The sequence below is a fragment of the Limulus polyphemus genome, unplaced genomic scaffold (assembly GCF_000517525.1).
Source record: "Limulus polyphemus unplaced genomic scaffold, Limulus_polyphemus-2.1.2 Scaffold317, whole genome shotgun sequence".
In the NCBI taxonomy this organism is placed as follows: Eukaryota; Metazoa; Arthropoda; class Merostomata; order Xiphosura; family Limulidae; genus Limulus; species Limulus polyphemus.
The window spans coordinates 10,464-29,617 of record NW_013665927.1 but is presented as its reverse complement, the minus strand read 5'-3'; the positions used below and the strand labels follow the sequence as shown (position 1 = coordinate 29,617).

Genomic DNA, 19,154 nt, shown 5'->3' with positions numbered 1-19,154 from the left:
CCAATGTTCGCGTCCCACTACCGTAAAAAAAAATTGCGTTTCGCATTTTAGGACTGTAGGTGCGTTATAAGAGTGATAATCAGAATCCACTATTCGACCAGACGAGAGTAGTCTAAGAGTTGGCGGTGGGTGCTGTTGACTAGCTGAGTGTTGCCCATCTGTTAGCGTGTAGGAATATGATAAACGGGTCCAATGTTCGCGTCCCACTACCGTAAAAAAAAATTGCGTTTCGCATTTTAGGACTGTAGGTGCGTTATAAGAGTGATAATCAGAATCCACTATTCGACCAGACGAGAGTAGTCTAAGAGTTGGCGGTGGGTGCTGTTGACTAGCTGCCTGAGCAGATAGTTCTTAATGTAGCTTTGCGCTATAATTCTAAAACAAAATAATTACGTTCCAAGTGTGTTTGAAATGTTCGACGATTAACAAACTCAAATTTTGAACTGAGAGAGAAAAAAAAAGAAAGCTTGTAGAAATGATATACGGGGATATAAATCACATACAAGTAAAACACTAAACCCTTTCGTCCAAACCGTTTCAGTTTTATTCAGACATTCCGCTATTTCTCATCAAATATATATAGTAATTTTCTTTCTTTTCCTTGGTGTTTCTAGGTATTCTATGTTTCAGTTACTGTACAAAGGCCTTCTTTCAGTTTTGATCCCTTTCAAACTCCACAGGCCAACTTTCCAAGTTGAGATAAGGCTGTTGTCGTTAATTATCAGCTCTTATTGCACGCAAGCTGCATTTCTAAGCCGACTAGGCTATGATGACATGCTTGGAAACTCAATTTTCTAGTGCATGAAAACTTTTGTTTCCTTCGACTTTCTCGTAAAGTTATTTATTTAATATATGTTCAACAACCACGCACTATCTTCACAACGGCAATACTTTTTTGACTACCGGTATACTGTCCTCCTCTGCTTGAAATGAAAGGTTAATTAAGATATTAGCTGTCTTCAAAGGGAATGCTTTATTTCTGCTGCGTTGTTTAATTTAACGGATTCTGCCATGGTTTAACTGCTCTGAAAGAAAAACAGCGAGCTTTTCAGTGTCCCTATTTACGGCGCCTTTCGAGACCAAAACCAAGGAAACTTCTGTGATGTAGAGGTTCACTTCTGCAAAACCTCTAATCATCTCCATATTTTGTTTGAAAAACTAAGATTTTTGCTTTCAGATATTACAAAATAGTTTATAACTTAGCGTTCTTATTTCATGACAGTACCACTTCTGGTTCTATTAATGTATTGATCCAATAGCTTGTTCTTTGTTTACCTTTCAGCGATGACTTCTTTTGTTCTAACCTATGTGCACCGAAAGGATCGAACCTTTTGGGATTGAAGATCTTTCCTGGTTTAAAGTTTCTAAACCATAATTATTGATTGAATTTCTTCACCAGGTATAAGTTTATAATACTAAATACCGGGTTTAAATACCAGTTGTGGGCAGAGCACTGATAGCCCATTCTGAATCTTTGTGTTTAACAACAAACTCCCGGTAGGTCAGCTGTAAGTTTATGAACATACAACGCTCAAATTCGGGGTTCGATTTCCTGATGTGGATAGAGCGTATATAAGACATTATGTAAGTTTGCTTTAAAAGAACACCAATAATTAAGAATAAAAGTCAGTTATCTTTAAAATGATGCTTTCCACCGTGAGATAAAATGGGAATAATACAGTTACAAAAACTTTCCCATACATCAATCCTCAGAAATGTTGTGTGGGGGGGGGAGGAATGTGTTCGTATTATTTTCAGGCTATCCAGTTTGTTTGTTTGTTTGTTTTTGCATTTCGCGCAAAGCTACACGAGGGCTATCTGCGCTAGCCGTCCCTAATTTAGCAGTGTAAGACTAGAGGGAAGGCAGCTAGTCATCACCACACACCGCCAACTCTTGGGCTACTCTTTTACCAACGAATAGTAGGATTGACCGTCACATTATAACGCCCCCACGGCTGAAAGGGCGAGCATGTTTGGTGTGACAGTGATTCGAACCCGCGACCCTCAGATTGCGAGTCTAGTGTCTTAACCACCTGGCTATGCCGGGCATGATGAGTGATTGTAAGTGGTTTGGTTTATTATTGCAGTCTGGAAGTTTTTGTCCAACATGATTATAATCATTTTCGCATAGCTTTTAAATTTGAAAAGTTTGCGTGAAACTGTTAATATGTCAGTTTAATAACTTTGTTGTATGCAGAATATTTTTATATATACAATTTAACTTGATAACAAAACAGTAACCAAAGAGGGTTTATTTATCGATTTACTTTTCGGAATAAACCCATTATATCATTAGCAAGAAACAGAAATAAAATAAAAGTGTAAACAAAAAAAGATTAAAGAATCTAAAGAAAAATGCCCCCCAGTGACACAGCGGTATGTCTGCGGAGTTACAACGCTAGAATCCGGGTTTCGATACCCGTGGTGGGCAGAGCACAGATAGCCCATTGTGTAGCTTTGTGCTTAATTACAAACAACAACTAAAGAAAAGTAATTATTCTAAAGGCACATTGTGCTGGTATATTTTTTGTAATTGTTACTCTTAATTACGTAAAATTATTTACAAAAATAAATAGATAAGTAAGATATATATAGACACACATATAATGCATGCACGGTATGTCAGAAGTTGAATTGTATTAACTGTAAACGTTAAAAAAGTCTTCTGCTCATGACTCAGTACATGAACTATGTAGTTCTTGTTGCTGGTTCCAAGCCCTTTATACCCATGAACTGTATTTTAGGAGCAGCTTGAACTTCATTGTTCATGTACCGATTCAGGAGCATAAGTGATTTTATTTAAAGAATCAGCAAGAACTACATATTTCATGTGCGTGTTCAAGTGAACTGAAGTCGTGAAGACATAAATCATTTTTTTTTTAATAAAGTACAAATTCCTTCTAATTATAGACCTACTGCTTTGGCCCGCTGTCTCTGTAAAGTTTTGAAGAAGATTATTAATTCTCGACTTGTTTCGTTCTACAAATTAGACAGCTTCCTCTCGTCCATCCATTGCAGTTTTCGCAGAGAGTTATCCACTGTGGACCACCTGATTCAATTTGAAATGCTAATGAAAGAAGTTTCCCTCAAGAGGGAGCATCTTTTTCCTGTCTTTTTTTTTTATATTGAGAATGCCTGACATCACGTGGAACCTTCATTCGTATGAGTTGCATGGTCACTTATCCTATTTTATTCTCTTTCATCCGAAAGATCATTCCGGGTCTGTGTGGAATCAACATTACCCCGATTTTTCACATAACAGCTTGGATTCCTTCTGTGCTATTCGTGAGTGCCACACGTTTCAACAATAAAATCAATGATATCACTGAACAACTATCCTTCCAAACAGCCTCTTTGTCGATAATTTTCACATTTCCTGTCGGGCACCGAATATGAGGTATATAAAGCGATAGCTTAAGACCGACCTCACTCGTTTGTCTGAGTGGACCGCAGAAAACGGTTTTACATTCTCGTGATCTAAAACCGTTTATATGCAATTTTGCCACCAGCGGTGATCGCAACCTGATTTCGAACTCCACTTTGGGGGGTGCTCTGGTTCACTGAAACAAAGATGTTGTGCCGTCTCTTTGACCGTAAGCTCACATTTATTCCACACATTAAGCAACTTCGAGTCAAGTGTACAAGAACATTAAACATCCTCCACATCCTCTCTTCCACCTCTTGGGAAGCGGATAGGTTTTCTATGCTGAAGATCCAGTGTGCCCTCATTTCACCTAAGCTAGACTACGGATCTCTCATCTATGGTTTGGTCATGAATTCTGCATTGAAGATGTTGAATCCTATGCATCACCAGAGGTTTTCCGCACTTCTCCAATCCAGAGTTTGTACACTTAGAACTATGAATCTCCACTTCCCCTCAGATGTTTTCAACTTTCTTGGCAGTATAATGCGAAGCTCCGATCCTTACCATAGTAACCCACCTATCATTGCGTCTTATAACTTCGGTGGGCTATGTTATTTGCAAATAGACGGTCTGTTATTTACCCTGGATCACGTAGCATTATATTCATTGTACAATCTTGCTTAGTTCTTTGAAAGCCCTGGAATCACTCAGTGTTAGTTCTAACCCAGAAACGACTGGCTCATTTTTCGTTATCATCAGTCTCAAACGTTAAAAATCGGGTCTCAATACCCGTGGTGAGAGGAGCACAGATAGCTCATTGAACAACTTTGTGCTTAAGAACAAACAAAGGAACAAAATCAATTTAACAAGCATTTGAATTTTTGTTGTTGTTTTTTAAGATTGTTGCGCAAAGCTACAAAAGGGCTATCGGCGCATGATCTTCCATAACTCTGAAATCGTAGATTACAGGAAAGACAGCTAGTCAAAAGCACTCTGACCCACAGCCCCAAAGGCCAAAACAGGTCAGAAATCACGAATCTTCAAAACCGCCATACAGTATTTATTACATATTTATTTTGTCAGTGGCAGTAAGGATCATTTAAAGGCATGAATGCATCATAGTTTTCTGTTATAAGTTATGTCGTTTTTATTTAATGTACACATTTATTATATTGCATTGTTGCGTTTTTGCAACATCTCCAAACACGATCCTGTCCCAGTGGATCAATCTAAAAAATGTACTGAACTAAATGTATATAATAAGAACTGATACTGTATCGATCTGCGTATTTCTTGTTTTAATACATCTCCTGTAGCGCCTGTTTTCTAATCAACTTGCTCCGTGGTTTGCACGTACTTAAAATCTAATTCCACTAATGAAATGGCTCAGGTCAGTTGAGCACTGTGCTTATGTAAAGTAAATCCCTTTCCAATAACTCTAACATCAAGGTTATTACGTTGCACACAAGCATTAAACGTTCTTGTTATTTTTTCCTTCGTACATAGTTGGAGTATCGGGTTACGAAAGGAAGTTCCGATTTTTGGCTTTTTATATAACACGGTATATCTATCATCAATCAAGGTATCAGTTGGAATAGTTCCTATTGGTTGTGTTTCGTTCTAAAGAACACGTTACGAGTGTAAAAGTTTTTAAACTGTATAAGAGTATACGTATTTTCTAAAGTACGGTAGTCGTGCGGAAAGTGGAATAAATCCATCCTTTCGATCTATTCTTGGCAAAGTCGAGTTCGTAGACGATTAGTTAAAATATGGTACTATAAAACTAACGTTTATCAGAAGTACTGTATGCTTACTATTTGTCACGTGCCTTATCTAATGTCAGTTAAACGAAAAATTGCAATTACAAATCTTTATGTCGTTTAAACAACATTTTTGTGGATAAAATAGTGCATACTAATTTTGGGGAATTGTATTTTTCATTCAAAACTACAGTTGTTATAAATATTTAACTATTTAAAATAAGCTTATCCCCAAATGAAGTTTTCAACATCGTGATTTTTAGAAGAGACACTACCCTATGTGATAGGACTAAAATAGGTACTTAGCAAAAAACAAATCACTAGGGGATGTTTGGTAAGTTATATTAAAACGGTTTTGGATACGCAAATCATCAAGTCACGTGACGACTACTGCCGATATAAATTCACGGAGGAACAGAATGTATCAGACCTACATTTTGACATTGTTTAGCGTTGCGTAAGTAGCGTGATACCACCGAAAATTGATGGCTTTTGGGAAAAGTATGTAACAGTTCTTTCCGACACAAAATATGCATACACTCGGATCATACACTGCTAAATTAAGGACGGCTAGCGCAGATAGCCCTCGTGTAGCTTTGCGCGAAATTCAAAAACAAATAAATAAAGCCATATCTTTCATTAATATTAACGAATGTAAAAAGCTGGCATTTTTATGGTACTCCAAAATCTGGCACTCCAAGCTACTAAACAAATGTAAAATACTGACAGTATGTGCATTATGTAACGTTTCCTTATCCTCTCTGTATCCGTCATATTGTGAGCACTGACAAGGACATCTATACAGTGGCGTAAGTATGTCTCTGCAACCCCCACTTTTGCGAGGGGTGAACCCGAAGAGCCTAAAAAACTTAAGAATTGCCCACAAAAGGAGAGACAAACAGTTTAATTTGTTTGAACTAAAGGGTGGTTGCACTATTCTGTTAACGATCAGCCAGAATCGTAACTACAATTATAGTGAAATAAATGTAGGGGGCCTACTTGCTTATTTTGCGAGGGGGGCTATCTTTTTTTAATTATGCCACAGTATCCAAATTTGATTTGAACTGAGAATAGAGTAGCCTCATATTCCGACGTACATGATTATATGACACTCTGTAACTGTGTTTTTCAAACAAAACCTAAACCAGTTCCCCAATTATAAATCGTATGTATAATTCTCTCGCCAGTATACTTTAACAAGGATACTTGAAAGGAGATGAATACCCCACATAACTGGTGGATTCATGAGATGTACTGAATAACGTGATATAATCCACTTTTTACACTTGTTTTTAAACTAATACAGTTAGAATATCTTTTTTTTTCAAAAATCAAACTACTTGTCCAAGTGATGTTCAAATGGTAAAGAAGTAAAGATAAGCAAAGCTCGTGATATACGTTCTTCTGTACTTAATTTAAGTGGGAATAATAAGACGTGGTAATAAGCATTGAAATAGTATAATTATTCATAGGAACATTACAGCTAATATCTTACATTAAGAAGTATGAACAGAGCATGCTAATCGTTAGTTGCTCTATTTGAATGTAAATTGACTTTTTCTTGAGGTTTTTACAATTGGTAAATAGCGAAGAAAAAAGGTGAAACTACTTAATATGTTTTAATGAAGTTTCTTCCACTGACGTTTAAAAAACAACCAAGGAGTATACACAACACGTGCTCACTCTCGTGCAAAACTATATTCGACAGTGTGAGATAAGCAAGCTCACACCTCCCCCAAATATAACCGGACCACTGAGAGAGCGAGTGCTGACATATAATTTTTCCGCTTCCGACGCTAGGTGTCACCACCAGATTCTTGGGTAAACAGTCGAACAGGTACTGTCAATAGAAGCAGGTGAAACACGACGACGGAGGAAACCGGCAATATGGTTCTCGGTTCAAACCGTATCTTCAAGAAAAGTGCGATGGATGGCAGTGTAAGTACAACGGTTTCTACTTATTCTATGGTGAATTTTTACATTTAAATCTATCAGTACCTTTGTTGCAACAGTTTTGTTAAAACTCTTAAGATAATGTTTTGTCTGTCGTTAAGCGCAATGCTACACAATAGGCTAGCTGTACTTTGCACACCGTGGGCATCGAAACTCGATTTTTAATGTTAAAAGCCATCAAACTTATCACTGTGCCACTGGGAAACTATGATAAAGGGGCAGTATATATTTTTACATGTCCAGCATTACTGAACACCAACTTAAAAACATTTGTTTTTAAAAAATAGCTTTCGGTCAATTAGTAGTTTATAATATCATTTAAAAATATGCAATCACAAGTTTCAATATATATAAGTATTTATTTATCTATGCATCCGAATTGACAGAGGTTTATATTTTTAACAGCAAATTTTGTAAAATGTTCTTAATAATATAGCATATTATTTGCTAATATTTGGATCTTCACGTTAATACTCAGGATAGTAGTCGTCTTAAAAGGATAAGTTTCCACTTATCTATCAGTTCAAAATTAGGACTGCTAGCACAGCTAGTTCTTGTGTATCTTTACGCGCATATCCGACAATTCAAACAAAAGAATAAATGTACTTGTTCATAAAGTCATTTCGAAATAACGTCGCTCACAAATAATGTTTGTTTTTGAATTTCGCTCAAAGCTGCACGAGGGCTATCTGCGTTAGCCGTAACTAAGACTAGAGGAAAGGCAGCTAGTCATCACCACCCACCGCCAACTCTTTTACCAACGAATAGTAGAATTGACCGTCACAATATAACTCCCCCACGGCTGAAAGTGCAAGCATCTTTGGTGGGACGGGGATTCGAACCCGCAGATTGCGAGTTGAGCACCCTAACCACCTGGCCATGACAGGCCTGCTCACAAATAAAGTGTTCGCTAAGAATCAGTAATTTTTCAGTTGGGAAGTGAATGCTGTTTTTACTTGTTTCAACCACAACAGGCTAACTAATTACCAGGCCTATTCTTTGAATATGCTGTTGCTTGTAATTATTTTATAAAGCTTTTTGGTCTCAGCAGCGAATAGACTATCGAAGAGATCCTTAACGTTTCGCTCGAAGACGACTACACAGGAAATCCTGGAGACCAAGAACGATCATGTCGTTTTAATTAACTCGGATCAAAGCATATTTGCACATCTCCAGTATGCTGTAATTGCGAATGATTTGTGTGTTTTACTCGTTGGTAACACTGATCAACTGTCTCGATTTCTCGAAACATTAAAAGTCTTTGAATATTTCTGTTATGGAAAACAGTCCTCAAGTAAACGCAGTGATGTTTGCAATTTGTTTTCTAAAAGTTTACAGTTAGCAACGTGTATTTGTAGTAGAATTTACCGCACAATCTTTCTGTTCTAGTATAAATTTACCTTCGTACGGCCTTGACTGTTATGCCTAAATAAACAAACTATACGGTGAAATCTAACAAACGCGAAAAAAGAAATGCATTTGTCTGCTGCCTTTTTTTTTCGTAATAGGAAACGTGAATGGTTCTTTTACTACATCATCATCAACAACAATAAAACAAACAAATATACTAGGCTTCAGTTGTTTTCCATCACTGGCTTCAAGTTTACATGGTCAGCCAAAACTGTTTGCAATCCATAGCTAATAAAATAACCAACACAAAATGTTAATGTCTGTAATTCGGATAATTCCTGACTAGCCTATATGCAAGATGCAGAGTAATAATGCTGTGTATTCAGAAGATAAGGACCATGTAATTATCATTTTATAAGCACCGTCTATATGTTGTTTTCATGCATCGTTACGAATAGTGCTACATAGAAGGTGTTCAGAAACTATGTTAACAAATTTCTTAACATTCATTCCTCTGAATCTCTGAAACTTAAGTGAACATTTCTTTAACGTAATTTCCAGACAGCCTTGTTCAGTCGTTATTTGTTTGTGATATTAATTTTTTTTCTATTCGCTGCTGTTTCAAAACGTCCACAAGGTCATTACCTAACGCATAGAAAGTAAAGAAGTTAAACGTGTTTGTTTTATTCATTAAATTTTTAACCATATAAAAATAATATTTTAAATAAGTTTAAAGTATTTTTGAACTTCTGAACGAAAAAAGTTTTCAAATGATTAATGACAATATTTTACCGATTATAAATAACCGATTGATTCATGTCGTCTTTACCGAAGAGATCAACTGAGTGCATCAAACTGAGTAATTTTAAGATTTTGGTTATAAAAGAAGTCACTATAAGAAAAAAAAGTTACCAAACGAATTTGGTCAAATCAGGCATTTTCTATGTAAAATACAACAGGGGACTCCAGCGGCAATTAATGGAATTAAATGCAAAATTGACATGATTTCTGTTTACATTTTTGTGTGCGACTCATGTTATGTTATTAAGGATCCGGCAACCAACAAAATCGTGGATTATCGTGCAACGTTTCCATAAATAGTTTAGCAAAATGTTTTTTTTCTTTAAATCCGATGGATCCCTTGGTGACGGGTTGATTAGTTGCCTTCCCTCTAGTCTATAACCTAAATTAGGGACGGCTAGTGCAGATAGCCCACGAGTAGCTTTGCGGAAATTAAAAACAAATCAAACTAGACCCCTTCCCTGATCTGTAGTTTAGGATTAACAAAGTGAAAGTCTTATCTATTCAGTTAAGATGGGAGGAGTGATTCTTTTACTCTATATCTGCACACGCTGTTACTTAGTATAAGAATTGTTGATACAAATGTATAAGCTTTGCACTAAATAATTCGTCTAAAAAAAAACCTGTGGCTCAGCGGTAAATCTGTGGGCTTATGACATTAAAAACCGGGTTTCGGTGCCCGTGGATGGCACAGCATAGATATCCCGTCATACTGCTTCGCGCTAACAACAAACAAACTTACAAAGAATGTTGTTGAGAAGATCACCGTAGTTAGTGGTAATAAACTTTTCGTGCGTTTTCCTTATCATTAAGCAAATAACAACATTCATGTCCTAGTTTTTAAATAGATCGTATGTTAAAGTTTTAAACAATTACTCAGTATGCCAAAGTTATTAGACTCGGATTATTTCTAAATGCAGAACACAGTATATCAAACTAAGCAGATTGTCGAAGCTGAACATCCCGAACCTAATTTACGGAAATAATAACCTTAATTAGTTTTATAGTATCAAATCCTCGTATATGTATTCGAATGTCTAAAGAATTGATCATATTATTTTCTCAAAGTCGACTAGATCCCTGGTAGGTATTATTAGTTTAATAGTCAAATGAAATTATAGTCCAGTATATACCCATGTAGGCCAAATTCAACGTAACTGCTTTCATGTGACGCACGATGGTATAACAGATTAACCTTGAGTAAAACGTGGTATAATTAACTGCTATTTCAGTATCCCAGATGTTTGTTTGTTTGTAATTAAGCACAAAGCTATACAATGGGCCATCTGTGCTCTGCCCACCACGGGTATCGAAACCCGGTTTCTAGCGTTGCAAGTCCGCAGACATACCGCTGTGCCACTGGGGGGCTATTCCAAGTGTGTAATTAATTTTACTATATTAATCATTATAAATAATTTAGCAAAAACATTATGAAACAACTGAAGCCCAGGTAATAAGTTTTTGGTATTGATCGAAAGAGCTAAATAGAGGTTTGAATTTCTACTTTTACAAAACTGTGGTTTTAGAAGAAAAAAAAGCTCTTAATGAAATAATTCAAAGTTGTGTGAAAAAACTAAAATAAAACACGTATCTGCAGGACACTTGATTCTTATTAGATTTGTTAGACTGAAAGAGTTTTCTTACTTTGCCAGCTTAGAAAAAAAATCTCTGCCATGATTATTTACTTTATCTTTGGCATTGTAACACAGTATGTAAAAATACATAAAATTATTTATAGATTATTTCACCTCTTTTTTAAAGTTTGATGTAAAAAAACAACATAATTGATTAAAGAGGATTTAACATCTATGTAAACCCTCCTCTAGAGAAGGCCCGGCATGGCCAGGTGGTTAGGGTGCTCGACTTGCAATTTGCAGTGGCCGTTATAATGTGACAGTCAATCCCACTATTCATTGGTAAAAGAGTAGCCCAAGATTTGGCGGTGTGTGATGATGACTAGCTGCCTTCCCTCTAGTCGGCCCGGCATGGCCAGGTGGTTAAGGCACTCGACTCGCAATCTGAGGGTCACACCAAACATGCTCGCCCTTTCAGCCGTGGGGGCGTTATAATTTGACGGTCAATCCCACTATTCGTTGGTAAAAGAGTAGCCCAAGAGTTGGCGGTGGGTGGTGATGACTAGCTGCCTTCCCTCTAGTCTTACACTGCTAAATTAGGGACGGCTAGCGCAGATAGTCCCAGTGTAGCTTTGCGCGAAATTCAAAAACAAACAATCCCTCTAGTCTTACACTGCTAAATTAGGGATGGCTAGCGCAGATAACCCTCATGTAGCTTTGCGCGAAATTAAAAAGAACAAAGAAGCAAACAAATTCTCTATAGAAAATATTTGTCTCTATCAAATATATGTAAGTAGCTTTACCGCCGTAGTCATCTTCACAACTTTACTATTGATTTTGTACGATCGAGCTATTTTTCGACTCTCTTTCCTCTCTACTGAATAAGCGCATTTTAAGCTATTCTCTCTCTTCACGCTGCAGGGAAGCCCAAAATCTGTATTTTCCTTCTTCTCTTCAAATAAACTTGGCGTTATCAGAGAGGGCACTGTTATTTTATCGATAAAACATAATAGATTTTAGAAATCCACAGTCACATATTCAGCAAGAGATGGTGGAGTTTAAAGTTATACGAAAGGGTATGTATACAATCGCATTTTTCTTCCTCTCGTTCCATTATATTTCAACTTCTCCAACAGATCACAGGAAAATTTTGCAGAAAAGTCATGAACGAATACCAATCACAGTTTAATGGCTGCATTCAAATCTTTGTTCTATAGGTCAGTTTTTATTTTCAACACAATGCCGTCGCCATTCCTGACCAATAGCAGAAGCGCTCCTTGTCCATCTGACCCCTTGTAATAACTCGGCTAAAACCAAATATCACCGCACATGCAAGACAACCAAATAAAACCCAAATACCAGCTACAATATGGGAGTAGTAAAATACATCCTTATAGAAGAGGTAACTGAAAGATAAGACTCGCGCGGTGATGGAGATGTAATTTCTATCAGAGATAACCTCCATCCACAAATCTTTCATATGAAAGTAAACCTAAAATTTAGGAGTATATATGGGTGTTTAAACCCACAACGTTTCATACCTAAAACCATCTTTTACCGTTTTTTAGTGAGTTTTGTCGAAACGCTACCACATAATTATTTTTTCCCTGTAGCGGTTTTAACCATGTACTGTTTTCAGATACACCGATTTATTTTTCGGGTCGTATTCATAAGTAACAAGAGATGGCTATAATATGAAATTAAAACTGAAAATGTGATCCGACTGATTTGAAAGAAAGAGAATGAATATAATATTAAACAAATCAAATCAATATTTATTTACAGAAAAACAACATATCAAGATACTGACGATCGCATTACTTATTCGACAGTGCTTCTAAAAACAAGAAAGAAATTTGGTAGATATCCTGATAAGAGGTTCTAAATGTAATCTGCTCCAGTCCGAGAGAGCATAGCGTTATATAAACTAAAACAATAAAGTCATCGCTCTCACAGTGCAGGCGCTACCCACATCATTGGTTGTCCCAAGTGAAAGGAAAACAAAAGAGTTTAACCTCCAACTATTTCTAAATCTAAACACGACGATGTTACCAGAGGCAGAATTAGATCTGAAGACAGATCTCTATCAACATCGTCTGAAGAACCTTAAAGAGAGCCATGCTCTTTGGCCATGTGTAACTACAGCACAAAATATGTTCAGTACTGCACAATACATATTTTCCATATGGGAAAGTTTGTAAGCATTCTAAAAGTATATTCCTTAGAGAGATTTGGAAAATGTTGGTAAAATAAAATGTACCTTTCTGAGCTAAGAAAGCTAAATGAAAGTTTTAGACCAGCGTGTATTTTACCCAAGGCCTTTATTTTTCTTAGTTGAAAAGTCATTACGTTTTACCCCTAAAATATTTATTCGATCATATAGAAGTTTCCACGAGAGAAAAACCTCTAAACCAATTTCTCTCATAAAGCTTTGTATAAGTCTGGGGTTCGATTTCTTGCTTCGAAAAACCCAGTGAAACTCCTAAATGATGTTTTGGTGTTGATGAAAAGACCTCCCAAAGCATGATTACTTTACCCCAGGAGCATTTCATTTTGAACTTGATTTGAGGTTTATAAAAGTGGTTTTCAACACGTTCATGACATTTTGGACACTTTGTAGAAATAACAGTAAATATTTCCCCGTTATTTTTAATGGCTAGATGTTGAAATGTTGTTAATCATATATAAGTCTGTCAATCACTAGACGAGCTACGACAGTGAAATTGGTTACAGTGAGAAGAACATAATATCTATTCTTACTATTCTTAGTTTTCTTGTCCGTTTTTGATTAAATTAAAACGTTTTCGAACGACCCCTCTCTCTCTCTCTCTCTCTGATCAATTCAACTTCAACAGGAACTCCATCGTTTCCTGCTAACCTTGCACTTGAAACAGGGATTAGAGTAGACATGACTTTCGGACACTATCCCAGTGTATATTGACTTGTTTAGTACTGAAAACAGGTCTTTCATAAGTAAATTACTTTGTAAAACCCACACTGATCTTTCATCAAAATCTCGATATAATCAAACAGGAAAAAAAACTAATATTCAAACGAATATTTCTCTGAAAGACATGAACCACTGAACACAATGTCAAATTAACACTAAGTTATTGTTTAAAAGTAATTTTACTGATTTTTTAACAAGTGTGACGCCAAAAAAGCCACAAATTTCTGTGTGATCGTCTCCAAGTTTTAGGGTTAAAATGTGTACAGCCATTTGTAAAAGTCTTTTATATTAGTTTTTCATAGGCCACCGTGAACGGTAATATATTCCATTACTGTTAACACTGTCTTATCCTCAATCTTACACCTAAACTATGACCAGTGTTAAAGGCCAACTTCCAATATTTGTTAATAACGTACTTACGATATAATATATTGTAATTAATGTGTTAATCCTTACGTCTCATCTACTATGAGTTTTATCTGCTACTATTATCATGAAAAATCAATTACTATGAAGGTTATATTCCTCTACTAACTACTACGTGCACATTGTATTAGCATTTTTACAGGTTAACATAAATTATTTTTTGCCGTTTTAGTTTCAACAATATATGTGTGTGATCAATTTTTACAATATATCCTGTATTTTTATGTAATAACATTTTTACAGGTGACCGTCTACCTTGGAACAAGGGATTTTGTTGATTATTTTACACACTGTGATCCAATTGGTAAGTTTAAAATAGTTTCTAGGAGAATATATGGTTTGTTTGTAGTTAAGGACAAAGCTACACAATGGGTTATCTGTGTTCTGGCCACTACGGCTATTGAAACCTGATTTCTAGCGGTATAAATCCGCAAACATACCGCTGGAACACTGGGGGGGGGGGGTATTACTTCTGGCTCTGTTAGCTTTAGAAAGGCCTGCGTGGTCTAATGTTTAGTGTGCTTGGTCTTTGAATCCGAAGGTTTATGGCTTACGACCTCTTGTCGCAAAAATTAACGTACGCTGCAGTTTGGGGTTGTAGGCGCGCTATAAGAATGACCGTCAAATCCCACTATTTGTAAGAGCAACCCAAAAGTTGAAGTTGGATTCCTTATATTCTTATGAGGTACTTGATCAAACAACAGCTTAAGAAGATAACAGAATTGACAGAATTCTAAGCCAAGCAGAAAGTTATTAATCAATATGACACCCATATTACAAATTGCAGAAATGCAACTGTATAGTAACAGCAGTTTGAGTTAATTTAAAGTTATAGAAACACCAAATTAATATTTTTAACGTTCCCCAAGGTTTTATTTATTTTAAAATCTCTTATCAATCGAACTATGTGCGATATTCTATATCCGCTGAAAATTTAATTTATTACCTACTCTTCTCACACTTACAAAAGCTAACGAAGTACAATATTTTTGATAAGCAAATATGTTTTAGTAGAATTCTTAATCCGACTAGGTGACAAACCTTATCAAACTTCACCATTCTGTTGCTTGCAATCCGATTACATTTCTCTCAAGTCAATATTTATATCCTAAAACAACAAACTTTGAGCCCGTCTGGGAATTATATTTTTGGGTGACTTTCAAGCAAGGAATTATACTCTGCTGTACATTTCCTTATAGTAAGATTAATAACTACTAAAACAAATGCATATAATCCTATTCAGAGAAAAAGTAACATTTTGCCTCGACACATTCACTGATATAGTTGGACTTAATAAGCCATCCACTTCAAAGGCTCCCTCTAACGATGAACAGATAGAACTAAATACATTTGTCAAGGGTAACGACATAAACTTGAATTGAAAATTATTCAGCTGTGATGTATATATCAAATTCACTGCCTAATTATTCTATAACTATGGTCAGAGCATGAGAATGATCATTTAAGTAATTTAATATTGAAGTTGTGGCGACAATATTTCATCAATGTTTAGATAATTTTGAAAGAAGTTATAGTGGTAAATACAACCGTTAAATTTGTTTATTCCTGAAGTATTTCTGCAAGAACTATAATAAGGATAGTGCAAGGTCGTTTGTATTTTGTTTACATTCGATAACGCTTTGAAAGTATGTGTTTCAACTTCGGAATTGTAGTTTTCATATTTGGTATTTTGGTGGCGTAATATATTCCAGATTTCAGGTTCGTGTGTAAAGTTATTGTTCTAAAAGCAAGAACAATAATGTAGTGCACCATCATCTGTGACTTAAGTATGTTGTATGGACACACGTCCACATTGACTTGTAGTATTGGCACTAGCGTGCAGTTTTAAAGTATTAATCTATTGCTGTGTGCCGATCGAAATGAGTTTGAAGGGTGCACCTGTTCTTATCGTCATTTTGAAAATATGAGAAACGTTCTTAAAAATACTGTTTTTATTTGTTCTCACAAAGCTATCTGCGCTCTGCTCACCGCAACTATCGAAATCAGATTTTTAGCATTATAAGTGAACACACTTACCGCTAAGCCTTAAGAATACTGACATCCCCGCTGCCTTTGGCAAACTTAAATATGTAAATAAGAGTTATGTGCGACAGAAACCTCATTATTACAATAATAATGCGATTTAGTGGTGATGTTTTAAAACAATGTTTACGTTGTACGGTTTAGGATATAGTGATGTAGTACTTTTATGATACAGGTGAAATTTTTTGTATAATCGTTGTTATAAAATAATGTACTTGTCCTTCTAAATAATGTAATTATATGTGTAGTTTGGTATAATTTTAGGTTCACGACGATTGTTTACAAGTCATATATAAGAATCCTTTTAACGATCTAAACATTTTTATTAACCTTCTATCTAAAATTAACCAAATTATCGCTAAATTTTATTTTTGGTAATCACTTTCTCTCCTCCAGTGGCTCAGCGGAAAGTCTGAAGGCTTATAACGCTGAACCTGGTTTCTGTATTGTGGTGGGCATAGCAAATATATGCCGTTGTGTAGCTTAGTGCTTAACTACAAACAAACACAAAGAAATACTCTCCATGTAAGCGAGATATAAGCGTCGAGAAGATATGTTAAAATTACATTAACTGACTTCTCCATTTTTTCGATATATACATTTGATTGGCTATTTTTTTCAAATATTCGGGAAAACCTGCACAATGACTGTCTGCGCTACGCGTCTCTAATTTAGATCTGACAAACTAGAGGAAAGGTACTTAGTTAACAACACTCGTCGTATACTCTTTGGCTATTGCAATCGAATACTGAGATTTTACTCTCACTCTTATAACTCATCCATGGTCCCACAATGCCGAGAGCGAGTTTGAGACAATGGGACGTGAATCATGAACCTTCGGATTCAAAATCCGACCTAACACAAATTCAAAAACCATTTCCTACACATTCTGCTGGTGTTCAAATTGGAAACGGAAATCAAGAGATGAAATTTAGTCATCAAAGTCTTCAAAATAAACTATGTGAATACACTTTAACATATATTTTCAAACACCTAAGCTCTATAAAAAAAAACCGGCAAATGTGGAGGACGAAAATTTCATTCACAAACTAACATTTTTTACTAAGCATTCTAGGTTTAAAACACCAATGCAAGTGCTTGTCATATTGTTCGAGCTTGTGAATAAGAGTGTATTGATTTGAAATTCTATCAAGGCGTACTTTCAGAAGTTTTATAAACAATTGCTGCAGTACAACGTTATACAGCGAAATCTTAGTCTGATGTAACAATTGCTGCAGCACAACGTTATACAGCGAAATCTTAGTCTGATGTAACAATTGCTGCAGCACAACGTTATACAGCGAAATCTTAGTCTGATGTAACAATTGCTGCAGTACAACGTTATACAGCGAAATCTTAGTCTGTTGTTTTGTACATTTAGCAAATTTATCATTATAGATCTAATATTCATAATAAATATCATCCTCACTGCTGTGTTTTTACACTTCTTTTTGTTTTCTAATTACAAATTTCAAAACAGGAAGAAAGAATATATTTTTTAGATCTTTTTTTCTTCTACTTTAAGTCAGTGATCGGGAAACTTTTCGTTATGTACCTAAACTCATCAGCTGGCCTGGTCTTTATGGGTAAAAGTCTGTTTGTAACGCTGTTTGTATGTGTAATATAACAGCTTTAATGCTATGACATCAGACGAAGTTTTGGAAAACAATAGGCTTAATATTCATGATACAAGTTCAATTTTTATGCATCTCTGATTTCTAATTCGTAACTGACAACTTAAGAGACATGCAGAGAGATAAAATTTGCAGTCTAGCATGATTTCTATTACACATATTTAGGTCTAATGTTTCCTGGTGTTTTGTCAGGTTTCGAATTTCATTAACATTTCATGACATTAAATATTACATTTATATCTAAAATGGGAATGTAACAAATGCCCCACAGTGTGTTTTTTCGCCAACTCTGTAAGTAATAATGTTCAATTTTAATCATTTTTTTCAAATGGCTTTCTTTTTATATTACAAATGCTAAACTTATTCCTTTGAACAGAAGGAATCGTTCTCCTGAACCCAATGGCTGTCGAAAATAAAAATATTTACGTGGGAATTGTTGCAATATTTCGTTACGGTCGTGAAGAGGATGAAATTCTGGGAATAAGTTTTTGTCGAGAACTCTACATAACCCACAAGCAGATCTACCCACGTGTTCTTGAACCTACTTTAACCCCTGGCGATAACTCCACGCAACTTGGATTAGCTGGTGGATGGCTCCACGAAAAACTCCTTAAGAAACTTGGAGCAGAAGCATTGCCTTTCCGTTTCGTTGTAAGTATATGGTATTTCTGATATTGTTTTATTTTATTCGAGTTTTAGAATATACCCAATAAACAATATTACACAACACTTAAAGAAAGACAGATAAAATGTTTATCGACAAACGTTTGCTTAAATGTGTAACATATTTTAAACCAAGCTTTAATTTGCTTCAAACATTTTGAACATTAGCTAATGTGACATTTCACAGTGTAACAGTCTACACTAAAGGTGTGAACAACTTTAGATTGCAAAATGGTTTCATGTATTTTTATCTGTAACCAACATATAATGCAACTTTATTTGTACAAGATGTTCATTCTATTAGCAATAGGATTTGCAAATGAAACAAATTAAATATTGTATATGACACTATCATTTGTTTGAAATATATTTATTAAGAGAAATACAGAACTTATTAACCAACCAATCTGGTGTAAAACTAGATTACATTCTAGGTAGATTTGTCCTAAAAGAACACTTTTCAATAAATTCTGCCATCAAAACACTGACTTCTGGCTTTTTAAACCGGTCTCTGCTGTAGTTTCATTTTGTTACACGAGCATTTACCATGTCCCCATATAACGATAGCTCTCACTGGTTAGCCAATCAATATCTTCTTATGTCCTTCAGCTGAATAAATGAATCGTCCACAATCGT

General features: G+C 35.5%; 1 protein-coding gene across 1 annotated transcript in view; it reads left to right on the top strand.

Annotated features, from left to right (window-relative positions):
- Positions 1–19,154, top strand: part of LOC106457324 (arrestin, lateral eye-like) — a gene marked incomplete at its 3' end in the record, with an annotated part of 74,743 nt that overhangs the window by 45,795 nt on the left and 9,794 nt on the right. Inside the window, exons 2-4 of the mRNA XM_022383213.1 lie at positions 6,925–7,062; positions 14,422–14,482; positions 18,232–18,506. Coding sequence (XP_022238921.1) covers positions 7,012–7,062; positions 14,422–14,482; positions 18,232–18,506 — 387 coding nt within the window. The remainder of the gene's footprint in view (positions 1–6,924; positions 7,063–14,421; positions 14,483–18,231; positions 18,507–19,154) is intronic.